This window comes from Salminus brasiliensis, chromosome 2 (genome assembly GCF_030463535.1).
Source record: "Salminus brasiliensis chromosome 2, fSalBra1.hap2, whole genome shotgun sequence".
Lineage (NCBI taxonomy): Eukaryota > Metazoa > Chordata > Actinopteri > Characiformes > Bryconidae > Salminus > Salminus brasiliensis.
In genome coordinates, this window is record NC_132879.1 from 44,217,747 (window position 1) to 44,234,883 (window position 17,137).

The 17,137-nt window shown below is 38.7% G+C and overlaps 1 protein-coding gene across 1 annotated transcript; it reads left to right on the forward strand.

Annotated features, from left to right (window-relative positions):
- The first annotated feature begins 12,219 nt into the window (after window positions 1-12,219).
- On the forward strand, window positions 12,220-15,643 carry lum (lumican). Its single transcript, XM_072673901.1, has 3 exons — window positions 12,220-12,280; window positions 13,285-14,181; window positions 14,281-15,643. The coding sequence occupies exons 2-3, from the start codon at window positions 13,311-13,313 to the stop codon at window positions 14,433-14,435; spliced, it is 1,026 nt and encodes a 341-aa protein (XP_072530002.1). The 5' UTR covers window positions 12,220-12,280; window positions 13,285-13,310; the 3' UTR covers window positions 14,436-15,643.
- The last annotated feature ends 1,494 nt before the right edge of the window (window positions 15,644-17,137 follow it).

Below are 17,137 nucleotides of genomic sequence, written 5' to 3' on the forward strand. Positions count from 1 at the left end.
GAATCTCAGGAGATAAAGATAAGTAGATTGTGAGCGATTATACTGGTCTGTAATCATGAGAACAGAAGTAAATATATATATGAATATGAATTTTTATTTTAAAAAAAGTATGGATGCAAAGAACAGTCTGCGTGTTCATGTGGCATCCCACTCCTCTCTGTCTCTGTCTTTTCTCTGATGCCCCCTTGTGGGTAAGGGGATGATGTACTCTCCAGTATTAAAGCAATGCCTATTCTCCTCCTTTTCCTTTGCAATATGAGAGTTTAGACCCTCCTCCAGAGCCTAGTTTAGCTAACGTGTGTGCACGTGCGCGTCTGAGGAGGGATACAGTGTATTAGTGTGTGTGTATAAACTCCTTCATTTAGAACTGCAACACGAGAGAGTGGCTCACTTATGTAACCGAAGCAACTTGACCCCTCACTTTTCTTATTCTGCCCTAGAAGAGCTATCCTAACTAAATTCTGCAAGCGTTCTCTCTCTCTGTCTCTCTGTCTCTCTCTGTCTCTCTCTATCTAGCTGCTACTCTCTCATCTTTTCCTCCCCCCCTCTCTCTCACACAAACATATGTGCAAATACAAATTATATAAAACTTACATATAAAATTTAACCACTAATAAAAAAAAGAAGACTACATCCATTATTTATGTAACCCTTTTCAATAATGTTGCTCTATACACATTATTGCAGATGGCATATGCTGTAATGTGTTGCCATGACTATTATTATAATAGTATGTAATATATCGGCACAGTCATGCATGATGTTTTAGGAACATTTCTATTGGTTCATTCTTATTGACACAATGTTAAGTTAAATTGCAGAATTCTATTTATTTGGTCAAAAAGTTGGTAAAGGTTTTTTGATACACTAGTCATGAACAAAAGTATTTGGACATCTGCTCTTTTATTGTTTCTTCTACTAGATTTCAAAGCATTGCTTTGAGGATTGCATTCAGAATCAAAAGTGTTAGTGAGGTCAGGATGTTGGATGTTCACCACCCCAACCTCATCCACAAATCCTCAACTCATCCCGAAAGAATGGGGTGTAGCATCATCATTCAAGTGAACACAGTTCCACTGTTCCACAGCTCAATGCTGGGGGGGAGGCTTTGTACCCCCTCTAGCTCAGTCTGGCATTAGGCAGGGTGCCAATAGTTTTACGTTTATCTTCTTCAGAGAGTCCTATTCTATTGGCAGTACTTCTCTACAGGGATTAGACAAGCCGTGTGTGTGCATTTGCATATCTGTGTCAGCAATGTGTGCATCTTAAAGTAGCTAAATGCAGCCACTGAAAGCGGTGTCCACAAACATTTGAACATACAGTGTAACTGTGACTGCAACTGATGCTTTAATGCCAGATGTTCATTTAAAGTCACAACGGCAATCTTTTATGACATTTACCAACATGACACTGCTAAATTATCATATGTTTATATAACATGTTTATAATATGTTTATAATATGTTCAAGAGCAGTTTTACCAACTTTTCTTTATAGATGCAAAAAGGGCCAAAAAGCTGCTAACAAGATAAGCTAACACACTTAAAGCAAATAAAAATGGTTTTAATGAAAAAGTAAAGCAGCATTCTGAGAGAATTGGTATTTCTTTGAGGCAACGCTAAAGAACACACTTTACACATGCATTTCTGGACAAGCTGCGAGCTGCAGAACCATTGCTCAAGGTGAAAAAATCATGAAGACTGAGACAGTAGAGTAATATTACAGAATGTGACACTACTTTGACTTTTGACTTTGACGCAAATGTTGTCCTGCCTGCTTCATCAAAATTACATGGTACATTTTGCAGTGCGCTGAGCCTGGAGTTGCAATGATAGAACTCTTATTTTTCCTATTTCAACTCAGTGAAGCATCACACTGATTCTAAAGTTGTAGGTAGAAATGCATAATGTTGCTTTAAATTAGAGCATCATTTCAAAATACATTCATTTATCAACTCTAAAACATTAACATGGTCGTAGCCCTGTCTATAAACCAAGCAGAGAAAAACATATTTCTATGTGTATCATTGTTGCAAATACACCTGATGCCTGTGAACGCAAGGCCATGCTTCTACAGTACACCTGAAGCTGTCATTGACAAAAGTGGAGTGATGTGTGGAGCATTAGAGGGAGGGAGGATTACAGCGTGTGCCTTACATCATCCACATGCTACAGCATGCTAGTCTGGTGTCCTCTCAGTCACACTTTAACCAGCTTGCTGTTTCGTTAAGTAGATGTATATTAGCCCCTGCACAGCTTTACACAGCACTCCTGCAGCACATGTGCTAGCATGTGTGTGTACTGAAGTGTGTGTGCTCATGTGCGCATGGTTGAGCGTGTGATGTTCATCCTGGTGAGAGTTTGTCGGTGGCAGACTCAGGTTTAGCAGTACATGTGTTAAAGTGCATTTGGTTATCCTCAGTAAGTGAGTCCACACCTGGCTATATATGGATGTCTTGCGTCTGAACACCTTCCAAGAGATCACATTCTCCATTAATCCTTTTCACTACATACTTACTGTGCTGTTGATGAACCTAAGCCATTGTGAGTTAACTGGACAAATGCAGTTTTTAAATTTCAGAAGCTTGTGATATTTGTATTATTTACATTTATTAGTTATTTATTAGTTATGATTATTATCAGTTATTTCTTTAAACTGCTCCTTTTCTGGGGCTTAATAAGTGTAAAATATTCACCTTTAACAGAAAATGAAGAACTTACAAATCTGGGTTTGATCACATTTATACATAACAGGGTCAAAAATAAGCACACACCCCACCTAATGTGTGGTTAAATGTTCCTCAGGTGCAAATTGCACCTTGACCAGAAGCTTCTGGTAGCCATCAGCAAGCTTCTGGCAGAATTCTGGATGGATATTTGACCACTCCTCTTGGCAGAATTGGAAGAGTTCAATTAAATGTATTGGTTTCCTGGTACAGACCTGATGTTTAAGCACAGTCCACATATTTGAGGTCTGAGCACTTGAGGTCTGAGGTTTAGTGAAAGCTTTTCCAAAACCTTAATGTTAGACTGCTTTATCCATTCCACAACCACCTCTGATGTGTATTTAGGGTCATTGTACTATTGGAACACTCAGTTGTGTCCAGGTTACAACCACCTAGCTGATGGTTTGCGGTTATGCATAATAATTCTGAGGTAGCCTTTCTTTATTCTTATTATTTCACCCATTTTATGCAATTTAACAAAACAGCCATGCTACCACCACCATGCTTAACAGTTGCTACAGAGTTCCTTTAGTTGAATGCCTCGCCTTTACTCTTTGAATATCTCTGTCTTATCTGATAATAAAACTTACCTCCAAAAGGCTTTTACATTGTTCATGTCGTTAAGTACAAACTTAAAAGTCGATCTTGAAAGTGTCCTTTTTGGAGCAGGGGCTTTTTTTCTTGGACTGCAGCCTCTCAGCCCATGGCAATCTAAAACTAGCTTGACTGTAGACAACGACACAGACGTGCCAGCAGCTTGCAGGTCATGGCAGGTGTGTGCCTTGGTACTTCTTAAGTTGTAAGTTTTTGATTTTTAACCATTCAATCTCCTATTAATTGGGGGTGACAGCTTGGGTCCAGACCTTGGCAACATGGCTACACCTCCTGATTAGTTGTACTTATGTTTGCAACCACTAATGTTTAAACTAATAATCTTGGAATCTGCAGTTGTTTCGAAATATTGTGTAATCATGTAAATATTTTCCATTGGACTGTGCATCGGACAGTCCAATAAGTGCCAGGGACTTGGGAAGTGTTCAGTTGCTAAAAGATTATAATACAAAAATACAAACCACCAATGCTAATAAAAAAAAATAATAATCGGAGTTTTCCAGCCTGGCATTTTGGAAAGGAAAGCTTTTCAAGCAGCTTCAAACTAAGTTGGTTTATATGTTGGAAATGGCTTTACTGTGTGAAAGATACGTATAAAGCCCAGTGCTTAATTTGCTGTTCTACTGTAGTAAAGAAGATATTCAGTGAATGGAATAGTTGAATTAAAAAAAATCATATGCTGCTGAAAATTCCAGTACCTCTACCTAAACTTTCTTTCCAAGTCCTATCAAACAAATCCATTTTATGTGGTCACAGAGAAACAACCAACTGTAGTCAATCATGATCACTAACAGAAAGACGAGAAGCCTTGCGCAGGGCAAGGTAAAAGACATTTTGGAACTTTCGGCATTATGTATTTTATAAGGTCTACAAAAACTAAAGAAATAATTAAAATTTCAATAAAACTTTTTTTTATCATGTCATGTCTGTGACTGGTGTATGTAAACATCCAACCACAACTGTATTTAGAGTATATTTCAATTTAAGACTTACCTGTGTTTAAGAGAAGATCTCAACATAAAATGCTTTCTACCAGCAAAATGTAAAATCTAGGAGTGGTACAGTAAAGTAGCCCATTATAGTATAATAATATCAGCCCTGTAATCATTCACAATTTTCTGTCAGCAGTAGTGGGCAATGCAGCAACAAGCAGACATACAGAATATGGACTGTATAAAGTATGTGCTATATACATATTCCAGTAATAACCGACTTGGAATACACTTTTGTAAATGTTAATGCAGGTTATCTGTTTTCTGCTCATAAATGTATTCATTCATAATAATAATTCATTCATCAGCAACTGTTGCCAGTTTGGAAAAGCTTTAGAGAATGCTTATCTTAAATGCTTAACATTGGATTGCAGTTGTTTACAGTTTCTACATAACAATGTATTATCATTTAAAAACTGACCAGTTAGTAATCACTGACTGACACTGCGATCAGTTTTAAAAGACAATGAAATGCATTTATAAAACATCCAAACACACACACACACACACACACACACACACACACTCTCTCTCTCTCTCTCTCTCTCTCTCTCACACACACACACACACACACATATATATATATATATATATATATATATAGTCATTTAGTTGTACTTATATTCAGAATACACACTGGAATATGGCATAGAGAGCTGTTATAACAGTCCAAGAGACAATAATTTACTACCATATAAAAAGGGTTACAGAATAATGAAGCATAATGTATATGGTATGGGAAGATTTGGATAGGGTTTAATAGGATGTCAGGCCACCATTTGCAGCTATAACAGCTTCAACTCCTCTGGGAAGGCTTTCCACAAGGTTTAGGAGGGCGTTTATGGGAATTTTTGACCATTCTTCCAGAAGCGCATTTGTGATGTCAGACAATGACGATGGACGAGAAGGCCTGGCTTGCAGTCTCCGCTCTAATTCATCCCAAAGGTGTTCTATTGAGTTGAGGTCATGACATGAGGTCATGTGCAGGACAGTCAAGTTCTTCTACACCGAACATACTCATCCATGTCTTTATGGACCTTGCTTTGTGCACTGGTACGCAGTGATGTTGGAACAGGAAGGAACCATCCCCAAACTGTTCCCGCAAAGTTGGGAGCATGAAAATGATCAAAATTTCTTGGTATGCTGAAGCATTAAGAGTTCCTTTCACTGGAACTAATGGTCCAAACCCAACTCCTGAAAAACATGTAAAAATGTAAATGATCTGTGTGACAGTTTTAACCCCTTCTAATTAAATTTTAACAGGCCTGACAGCAAAATTGGATAGATTGTGGTGTCACAACTACAGCATTGTTCACCACTATTCATTTATCCAATTCCCAGTAAAAAAGTGTTGTTAACTATGAATATCTTCAACATAATGACTGTTTAGACTGGGGAATTAAATGTAGGGTGGATTTTGGCACAATATTGTTTTTTTACCTAATTGTGTCAGGGCACCTGCTTAGCATTGGCTTTAGCTTATTGCACTTGGCCCTACACTTTGCCTGGTATGAAATCTAGACTACATCATTTAACACACACTGATCACACTGATATATTGAGTAGGTCCCCCTTGCACCTTCAAAACAGCTACGATAGCAGCAGAACCTTAAAGTCCTATATGTATGTATATATGTTGTCAGGTGGGGCCTTAATGGATTGCGTCAATAAGCCTTAGGGGCCCATGGCCCTGTCTCCAGTTTACCATTTGACCTTCCTTGGAGCATGTTTCATAGGTACTAACCACTGCATACCAGGGACACTCAACATGACCTGATGTTTAAGAGTCATTTTAGCACTGGTGCTATTGCAGTTCTGTAACATTCTGCAATGGTAAAATTCAGGTGCCTCCCAGTGAATAGATTTGACAAACCAGTAGAAGTAAAGCTGATTGCTGGGATCCCATTAGTGGGACCATGCTTGTGAGAGGGTTAAAAATGATGCTTAGATGAAACATCAAAGAAACTGAACTAAACTGAAAAGAATAGCATGCAGCTGATCAGGTAATGTTGACTGAAAGATCTAAATGAAAGCCATGCCATTCCTATGAGTGCAGTTTGTCAGGTAGTTTGCGTTCCACAACAAAATAAAAGGCAAAGCTAAGAGGACCATCCCTGTTGCACTGGGACTAAATTGCTGTAAATATACACACTTATTTTTCAGTGAGACCCAAAGAGACACAGTACAACTTATTTTATACAAGTGTAAGAATTAGTTCATTCAAATCAGAAAGATAAATGAACACATATAGCTGATTCATTTTTCCATCCTTTTGGAACTATTCCTTTCATAAGACGTCTGTTTGTATGCAGCTTCAGTGCAGTTCATTTAAATGGCAATTTCCCACTGGGCCAAATGGCCAAATATTTATGAGGTGACATGCTCATAAAGTTTAATGAAAACACTGCAGCTTCAGAGAATGACTGTAGAATGTAGTTAGTTTTTTTCCCTTATTCAGACCAGCAATCAAAGAATGAGGCAATTGAAAAGGTGTTATTTCTGTACACAGAATTATTGTCGCAACTGAAAAAGCAAATCAGTGCATTACTTTATAAGCAACTGAATAATTATCACTGAATCACTAGACATTGATTTGCCAGCAGACTAGAACTGTACAAATTACAATCCATTTATATGCAAATGTATAAAAGGTGTTATATCAATTATATTCTGTATTTTCTTTTTGTGTATTTCTTTATCAATATTTTAATTCCAGTCAACAGAAGAATACTGTACCGATAACCACCAAAGTAATGAGCAAATGCAGGATTTAACAGTTTACAGAGTAACTAACTCAAAAATAGCAACTGCTCAATAATAAAAGCCTTACTTTTTAGCACTGGGTGGAGTTTAAATCTACAGCACCCCTGGCTTTCACCCATTGAGTCTTAGTGGTCAGTGAATGTTTTGTCTCATCCTATTCAAAAGAGTAAACCATATGTCAGTGGCATCTCTTGCATGGAAAAATCCAGAACAACAGCTGAGCTACTGTTTTCCACCTTAAATCGTAAGATGATGGAATGTCTTGTGGAATGGTCGCGTCCAGTAGACTTTTAAAAACTTCAGTACCGTCTCAGTAATGATTTCCCCATGACCTCACTAGATCACTTTTAAATTTATTTCATTTTATTTGATTTTATTTTTTACACAAACTGTAGCCAAGCATATGTTGCCACCAGGTGCATCTAGTAAAAACTCTCTGTAGATGATTATACAATTTAATACAATGTTAGAATATCTCCTAAGTCCTTCTTTGTTGACTCTTCTGATTAGCTCATAGTGGACAAAGCAAGATTCTATTGTCAGTGTGTGTTTTTTGTGATGATCTGGATGAAAGTATTAGATTTAACAGTTTGGATTTGAAGGACTGAATTGTTTTTCTGCAGGAATGCTCAATTACATACTAGTTTTACAACCCCAAAGAAGCAGGAGAGAGAGAGTTGTGTAAAAATTGTTCACAAATTAGAATGCCATGTATCGTGTTAAGGTTTAAATAAGCTTTGTAAGTAAAGTAGTCCCACATTTACTCCTATCCCGGGCTGGGAGGAGATTCTGTCTAGGAGGTTCTTGAGGTCCTGTCTTTATCGTTTTCTTGCATGACTATCAGTCTGTATGAAGAATCCTTTTACGTCCAACCCATCTTTATAATTTGTGATGTTCTTGTCCCTTGCTTCTCTGTACATGGAGCCATTGTTGTATTACAAAGTAGGAAGGGATCGGATAAGCTTAGAAACAGTACTGTAGGCAAGGCCAAGACTAGTTTAGATTCAGGTCAAGACCAAATAATTCCAAATAAGAAGAAGATCAAGTGATTAAGATGCAAAAATCATCATGACCAAGCCAGTTTCCAGTCCAGATTTATTCTTCAAGTCCAGATTAGTTTTCTCATTAAATTTAAAGTGTAACTAAAATCCAGTATACCTATTAACACAAAGTTATTAGAGTTTAAAAATTTGGAATCACTTCTATATTATGGCTATATTGCATAATATACTGGGTTTTTTTTTGGTTTACAAGTGCTTGAAAAAGAGGCACTGTGTGTTGATAACCATTTAGAAAAGAAAAGAAAAATAAGTACATTTACTAAATACCACCTAAATGGTAGTTGATTTAGGTGAGGATAGAATTGAATGAATGAGATCTTCAAAGAACTATATGCTGTATAAACATTGTCTTGGTGTCTTTTTTTGCCTGTTTTTACACATACAGACACTCCAAAATTAAGAAAACAGGTTCACAAATGTCACATCCTCATTGCAAAATACCAAGCCGTGGAGCAGACAGAGTACTTAGTCAAATAAATTCAGACAGGGTGGACAGTAAACAAATGTACGTGAGTGGACATAGTGCAGACCAGCCAATGGAACAGATGTGAAAAACTTTCCATTTTCTAGTTCTTTTTTGGGTTCTGCTGAAAGTAAGTTTCCACTTTTCATCCACTTGCCCTTTTGAAAGAAACATATCCAAAAGGGTGCAGCTGTAAGGTCAATTGAGTAGTGAGAGACTGGACACAGTGGTGGCAGAATGTGTTGCTGAATAGCAATTGTTTGGTTAATTAGATTATCTAGAATTTTTTCACAGGTGTTGAATTTGCCGGTGCATGGCTGTACCTTTCCAAACCTGAATGATCTAGTCCTTTTTAAGGAACTAGTTTGACATATTAATCAAATAATGACTGAAACTACACAGAATAGGTGTCAAAGAAAACTGGAGAATCCCAATGACCTTCCAGGATTCATTTAAATGATTATCTGTGTGTCTTCTCTTGATGCAATCTTAATATGTTACTTCTTTATATATTGCAAAGCAAAACTGTTTGGATGTGTTTGTATTAACTGTGTTTTACCAAATATTAGAAAAACAGGACAATTCAGACATCAATGGGACATTTCGCTGGTCCTCATGAGAGGACACATAGTGGACTTTTTCATTATAAAAAATATATTTCATTTTTGTTATTGTGGTTAAGCGTACAGTTAGACATAGGTGTAAACATCTCAGTAAACGCTCCAGCTACAGAAACATCCACAGTAAATGTAACACCTTGCAAAGACAGTAATACAGGCATGTGTGTGTGCGTGTGTTTGTAATTTGCCATGCCATCTGGTATGAGTTAAAGTCTGCATTTTTTTAGAGCTCTGTGTTAACCTATTTCTAACTGTTTTGAGTAGCCACAAGCATCTAGTCTTGCAGACCATTGTGTAGAAGAATCCTTTTCAAGAAAAACTTTCCCTTAGAGAAAAAAAAGGGTTTTCACTGAGTTTGAGCTTTCTTAATTGATCACAGATTTGCCCAAACTTGCCTCTGCCAGAAGGCCTGAAACATTCACCTATGTGAGAGCCCATATGTTTCACTATTTATCAGCGAGTTTAGAATCAGCCCTGCCTTGGCCATATCATCATCTCTCTTAAAATACCTTAAAAGATACAAATGAATCAAATGAATCCTAGAGCAGTTTCCCTGTTCTGAGAAATTTGACCTCTAAAGGATCTCAAGTACTAACAGATGCCAGTATGGAGGAGGGACTGACAAAGCAGAGCTTAAAACAGAGACACTGGCAGCACACAGCAGTAACAATGATTCTCAAAGTTATAAGTGCAAGATCAAAAATGTTAGTAAGGAATGGTTTACTTACCTTTTTATTAATCTCTAATTCATATCTTGCATATTTCACATTGATTAACTGCTACTCTTTGTGATTCAACTCCTACTTCTCCATGTCCTACTTTCTTTTTTTTTTAACCACAGAACCGCTGCTGGTTCCAGACTTGCATTCCTCACTCCTATAACTTAGGAAACAATTCAGACAGTTTGCATCACTTTCCATGTAAGTACTGTGAATAATAAACTTAAGGATGTAATAAATGTGATAAGGTGATTAAGAGGCTACCTGTTTTGTAATCTTAATAAAGGTGCCAAAAGAATGCCACCTTTCTAAAGAAAGTGTTAACCTCTCATAAAGAATATGGGCTGCTGGCGGGCAAAAAATATTATTTCAAACTTCTGTTACCAAAGAATAGCCCCACCCGCTTGTACAGAAGTCCCTTTAGTTACTGAGGAATACTCTTTAGTGTGTAATAAGCCTTGGAGTGTTAAGGGGTTTAGGACATTTTTGAGGTCTCACGTGCCATATATTGTTATATGTTCCTAAATTGCTTTGTCATCATTTAACCTTTTCACAAGTAAGTTCTGGCTACCCAGAGTCAGTTCCTTTTGTGTAACTTCTGCACCATTTAAGGTGGAACGGAAATTCCTGCATTTTAGTGATTAAACCATTTTGATAAATTTTTGCAAATTCCTTCAAATATGTTAACTAGCTTAATGTGTTATGATCTGCGCTGAGCACTAAAACTCGAGCAAACCAAGCCTTGGTATATTTTTCTCAGATCCAAGATGTAAACTGTTGAAGTGACCTTAACACAGCAAGGCTCATCACACAGGGACATCAGTAAAACCTTGTGGGGCTATTCTTTGGTAGTAGAAGTGTGTAATAACACTTTTGGCCCGCCGGCGGGCCATAGGCTGTTTGAGGGCTTAAATCAGATTATTTTTGACTTTCTCTTAAGCATATCTTCAGCTCATTGCTTCAACTTTAACGTGAGCTTTTCACTGTGCTTATACACTGACTTAAGTACAGTTTTTCTCTATTTTTTCCACTCAGATGTAAAGGTCCTAGTACAACTAAGAGCTTTGGTAGATTTGTATGTCTAAGACAAACAGCATTTAGAAGCCTTTTTTTAAGATTAGAAGCAAGAATGTCTGACGAGATTCATCAAAGCAGTAAGCACATACTGAAGTTGTAAAATCAACGAGACAGTAATAAAAGTTTATGTAAAGTTCGCTTCACCAAAGGTCATATGCAACCAAGCAAAAAAATGTTGAGGCAAAATTCTTCGTTGAAAGAGCTTTCTGGCCCAGACACATCTTAACATCCAGGCACAGTCTAAGATAAAAGCACCAAATAGCACAGCTTGTGTCCTGAAGGCAGCGCAGAGATCTGTGCGTTGATATGGGTGTCGGATGTCCAGGCGTCTACCTTAAGCCCTGGAGGAATGGGACTCCATCTGACCACATGCAGAGAAAGACCCATCTGCGGGTGAAGATGAAAGGATGGCGGCTGCTGATTTACACCCACACATGTGCAGGGAGTTGGACATGCTCTCCTCAGATGCCATGCTCTGCAGACGGTCAGAAGCAGCAACGGTAGTCAACAGTCTTATGTAAGTTTGGTCTGGCCCAGTTTTGGCCTCCTCTTGTCAATTTTTCCAGAAGCTTATTTACAACTGGAGCTCTACTGGTGCAGACTGGGTAGTATAATAGCAGGCACTTGGCATTGCATGCAGCCAAAAAATCCTTTTTTTTACTCCCCTTTTCTCGAATTTCCACATTGTTTCATAAAGTTGTTTTAGGAATATTTGTGTTGTGACCATTTATCTTTTACAAGGAGAATAGGTTTGGCAGGGGCGTGGCCATTCTTTGCACGTCTAGGTGTTTTTTGCCTCTCTACCCCACAATAGCTTGTTTGTTTCAAAGTGCAGTTCAGGATATGTGTGTATGTGAGGTGTGTGTATGTGTGAAACTACATAGGTATATATATTTTGCCAAACCTCCCTGGTGAGTCTTTGCACCCACAGACACTCTGTGGAAGACAACACGTCCCAGGTTGCTTTGGCTGCACCTGCATTTCGTCAGACGCTAGAAGCCACATGCCACAGTAAATAGCCCACCGACCTTCTTTGGAGCCATTTGACTGACTGCTGTTTTCCATCACTCTAGGCCACTGTGGTCTAACTGGGTGAGTCTCTCGCGCTCAATCTCCCTCCTCTCTCTCGCTTTACCTCGCTCGCTCGCTCTCTCCCTCCCTCTCTCTCCCTCCCTCTCTCGTCCTCTCCAGAGACCTCGGGCCGTGCACATCTCCGCCTGCAGCCTGAAACAGTGGGAGAGAGAGTAAGGTAAGTCAGCTCCTACCTGTTAGGCAAAACAGTCGGGAATTCTTGGTAGACTTGATAAAAGTCTTGGAGGTCTCTTCTTTCCTTCTCGTGATCTCTTTTACCTTTCTGTCTGGAGTATATTCACATCTAGGCATAGTCACATCTGGCTTTGGTCTGAGAAAGGTCTGAGAAAGCCTGCAGAAAACTGGATCTGCTGTTCTGCAAATGTAAAGACTGATGGAGGCTGATTCATTCTAAAAATGTGTCTTTTTTGGGTGAGCGTGTTGTGTTTTAACACAACTTCATAGATAATGTGAAGACGTTGTGTGACCATAGGTTCCAGGATTGCAGCAATTTTGCATGGTTTTTGCCTTTTTCATTATCTATAGAAACAGATATACTTGTAAGCTTTACGTGCAACCAACTGTGGGTTGAAATGGTTAGTAGTACTGTGCAGCCTCAACAACACATTGATGATTCTTTGTTGGTTATTCTTGTCAAAGTAGTTCAGTGTCTACTTGTTTGGATATAATTTTGTTTATTATCATTGAGCTTGACTATACTGTATCACACCTGAATGCAATCTAAGAAACTGGGTGGGGTGCATAGACATGCAGATGCAGGCATTGTATGAATTGTAAGGAGGGGCAGGACGATGATGATGATGATGATGATGATGGTGATGTGTTCAGTTTTAGAACCTGTAACCCGATATAAACTTGGATTCAGTGTTGAGCTAATAGACTTCATGACAAACTGCCGTTGGGGCCTCAACAAGACATCTGTGCAGACATCTGTGGAAAGAAAGTGTTGAGAGGAAAATCCTGAAAATACAGTATCAATGTCTAGAGATGGTGTGTTTATACTGTACCCTTGTGATGTTTGTGTATATGTTGAGAAAAATGTGAATGTTTTTCATTCGAGGTTTTTACTTTTATTAAATGTTCTCATCTCTCTCTCTCTCTCTCTCTCTCTCTCTCTCTCTCTCTCTCTCTCTTTCTCTTTTTTGTTCTTTTGTTTACTAGTTTATTTCAGTCTCTGCTGTGCAGCAATGTTCCCTCTTCGCTTTTTGCTTTTTGGTGGCCTGGTCAGTCTCTGCGTCTGCCAGTACTATGACTATGACTACGGACCTGCCCCACAGTCTGTGCCATCCACACCCAACTGTGCCCAGGAGTGCGAATGTCCTATCAACTTCCCCACTGCCATGTACTGTAACGACCGCAACCTGAAATTCGTTCCCATCGTCCCCACTGGAATCAAATACCTCTATCTGCAGAACAACCTAATCGAAGAGATCAAGTCAGGTGTTTTCGACAATGTCACTGATTTGCGCTGGCTCGTCCTTGACAACAACAACATCACCAGTGACAAGATCCAGGCAGGAACCATTGACAAACTGGGCAGCCTGGAGAAGCTCCTGTTCAGCAACAACAAGCTGTCCAAACCACCTAGCCCCCTCTCCAAGTCCCTAGATGAGTTGAAGTTTATTGGCAACCAGCTCACCTCTTTCCCCTCAGGCACGCTGTCCAGCATGGAGAACCTCACTAGCATCCACCTGGCCAAGAACCGGCTCACCTCTGAGAGCATCGCAGGGGCCTTCAAAGGGTTAAAGTCACTGATGTTGCTGGACGTGAGTGAAAACAAGCTGAAGAAGCTCCCATCAGGTGTCCCGCCTTCCCTGCTGATGCTCTATGCTGACAACAACGAAATTGAAAGCATTCCCAGTGGCTACCTGGCCAAACTGCCTGAACTGCAATACCTTCGTGTCTCCCACAACAAACTGGTGGACTCAGGGATTCCAGCAGGTGTGTTCAATGTAAGCTCTCTCTTAGAGCTGGATCTGTCCTTCAACAGGCTTCAGTCCATCCCTGAAGTCAACGAAGGGCTTGAGCACCTGTACCTGCAAGTCAATCAAATTAACAGTGAGTAGATTACCTTTTTTTTGGCTCCTCCCTGTGCTTTTTGTTCTATACAATGGAGGTACAGGTCTTCACTGTGCTGCTTGCTTTCTTTTCTTGCAGAGTTTGACCTGGAAAGCATCTGCAAGTTCACCTCACCTGTAAACTACTCCAAACTGAAGACACTGCGCCTGGACGGGAACAATGTCACCCAGAGTTCCATGCCAGTTGACTCATCCAACTGTCTTCGTCAGGCCTCTGAGATAATTTTTGATTAGGGTCACCCTACCTGTACCTGTACACCTCAACCCCTACTTGCCAGCTCCACCCTTTATATGATCTAATCAGACATTCGATTTTCCAAGTTAAACCCTATCTGTGGTTGCTGAGAATAGCCTACTCTCTTACAGACATCTCAAGTAAACCCCATGTAAACCCAAATGAACAGCTGACCCTTTGCATTAACAACATATTTACTTTTTAGATTTTTACATGCTTGTTTGTGCCACAGTGCGAGAAATGTAGTACCAGCGAAAGTACACTGAGATCTACATTCAGAATCTTGAAATCTTAATCCTTGGCACATAAAATAGGACAGTGTCTTGTATAAGGCACACATGTATTATTCATGTTAAGTTTTGCTAGTGTGTTAGAGAATAGAAAATACATTTGTACTTGTCTCCTCTCTTTTTTGAAGCAAACACACACTTCAAACATTCCAATCTCTAATATTTATATGGATCAAATTCCAATACATAGCCTCATATGCCCTGCAAGTTGTTGTATAGATTGTCTAAATACTTGTATCTTTGAGTTTTTATCGATTCCAACAGGGCACCAACATTCTACAGTTACTGTACACATTACATTAATAAGCCTGCAGGTAAGGAATTTACTTTTTAAAATGTTGGTTGATATTGTTGACATGTTATGAGCTATACCTGTATACCTATCTCTTCTCTGTGTAGAACCTATATCAATTTAAGCAGCAGAGGCATTGGCTATTGTTCCATGTTTCAAATATCTAGAAAACACAGGAAAGTACAGCATTGCTGAATCGTGTCTTGTATTAAATTTCTTGCTTTCTTTTCAGAAGATGGTTTGTCGATGAAACTGCTAAGGTGTAACGTACAAGTATTTTACTGTGAAAAATTGCTATGCAGTTTGAAGTAACTAAAGGTTTAATCAACAGCAGCTTACTACTCTAGAAACTGACCATGTTTATGCATTATCCTAATTTACTTGCATGCAATTCATCATACATTCTTTAACAACAAAATTCATGTTTTATGATAGTGATATAAACTAATTCTACAAGTCATCGCATTGTCAAAATGTCACTCAATATTTGAAACACTGTTTCAGCAACATTGCAGATGTGTTATGTCGAAAGATGAACCTTGATATGTAATGTGTTAAGATACGGTGAATTGTGAATTTAATGGTGAATAAATAAAGTTTCAGATGTTGTGGCCCAAGAAATATATCACAGATGCCCTATGTCAACTTTCCTGCCCATCTCACACTTACTCAGTTCTACTGTTACAGAGAGTTACAGAATTCTAACAACTGACTTGTTCTTGTAAAACTTGAAGGGCTTAAACAACATTGCTGACCTGATGGAATTTGAGTGTACTTACAAATTTGTGTTTATTACATGACTATGACTAAAATCAGCACTAATTTATTTTCCATGTGAAATGACTTTCAACCAAGCATGCTGAATAGACTTTGGTGCATGATAATTTAAATTTACCAGGAGATCATAATTCTTTTCATAGATAATCAAGTCCTCAGGATTACATGCATTTTGTAATAAAATGTCATCTGGAATTCTTTAGCATAGTATCCCACTTTGTGTTTGATTAGTTTAGTCTGCGTACATGCTTTCTACTTCAACTTAGGACAAGAGTATATCAGTTTGAGTCTTGTATCCCATGTGGTAATTTAGCTAAGTTATCTAAGTGTAATAGAGAGAAATTGTGGGATTTATACATTTTAAAATAGCTTAGCACTTACTGATATGCACTACTTAATAGTTCCTCAATGATTGCAGACTGTCATGTTCTTTCTCAGTGGGTCCAAGTGTCTTGAGAGTCATGGTTGATGAATAAACTCCTATCAAGTTAATTATTAGAAAGAATCCTTGAAGCCCAGGCAACATTAGCTTGATCCACCACTGTGGAATCAACCCTCTTACTTGAATGACACAATTCCTGGCCACATAACTACAGGGATTCAAAAAGGGATTCAATGTTTGTTGGCTCTCAAGTACGCAATTAGGCAGATGTAGCTCAACCACACTCTTGCGGGATAGATCAGGCTTTTATCATAAGCCACTGCGAAACACATTCATGTACATCTACCTTGCAGACCAATGTCTCACATATCTGCTGACTGAGGCCCAGTTGACACTTGGTATTAACATGCACTTTCGGTGATTAGATTAGACGCCATTATCCAATCACTTAAAACACATTCTAAGGTGGGCATGGACACATATGAGAACATGGCATGTCTGTTTACTGGATGCCTCCAGGACAACATCGAAGGACAGTGGTATTGTTCATCTGTTCATCTGAGTGTAATTCTTCTCCACCAATAAATCTAGAAAAAAACACATAGCACCTGCTAGGTAAACAGCTATTTCTTTCACTTCCTTTTTCCTTCTATTTTTGCATTGGTTGGCTTTGTCCATTCAGTCTAAACACTTTAAAAAAGCCCTTACAGATATGCAATACAGAGTTTGTAGGACATGTTGTCCAGTTAGTCTTGTTCTGTCATTTGTTGTACTGTTGAGGGTGGGGTTCTCTTTTTTATTCTTGGTTTCTCTCAAGGTTGCCTCAGACACGGATCTCGATAAAACTGCTTTGAAAATAAAATTACATTTTTAACAAAAAACATAATTGAACTAAATATGTTAGGTTCAGAGACCCTGGTGAACTAAGGCCAGTAAAACCACCAGGCAGAATAGTGGTGT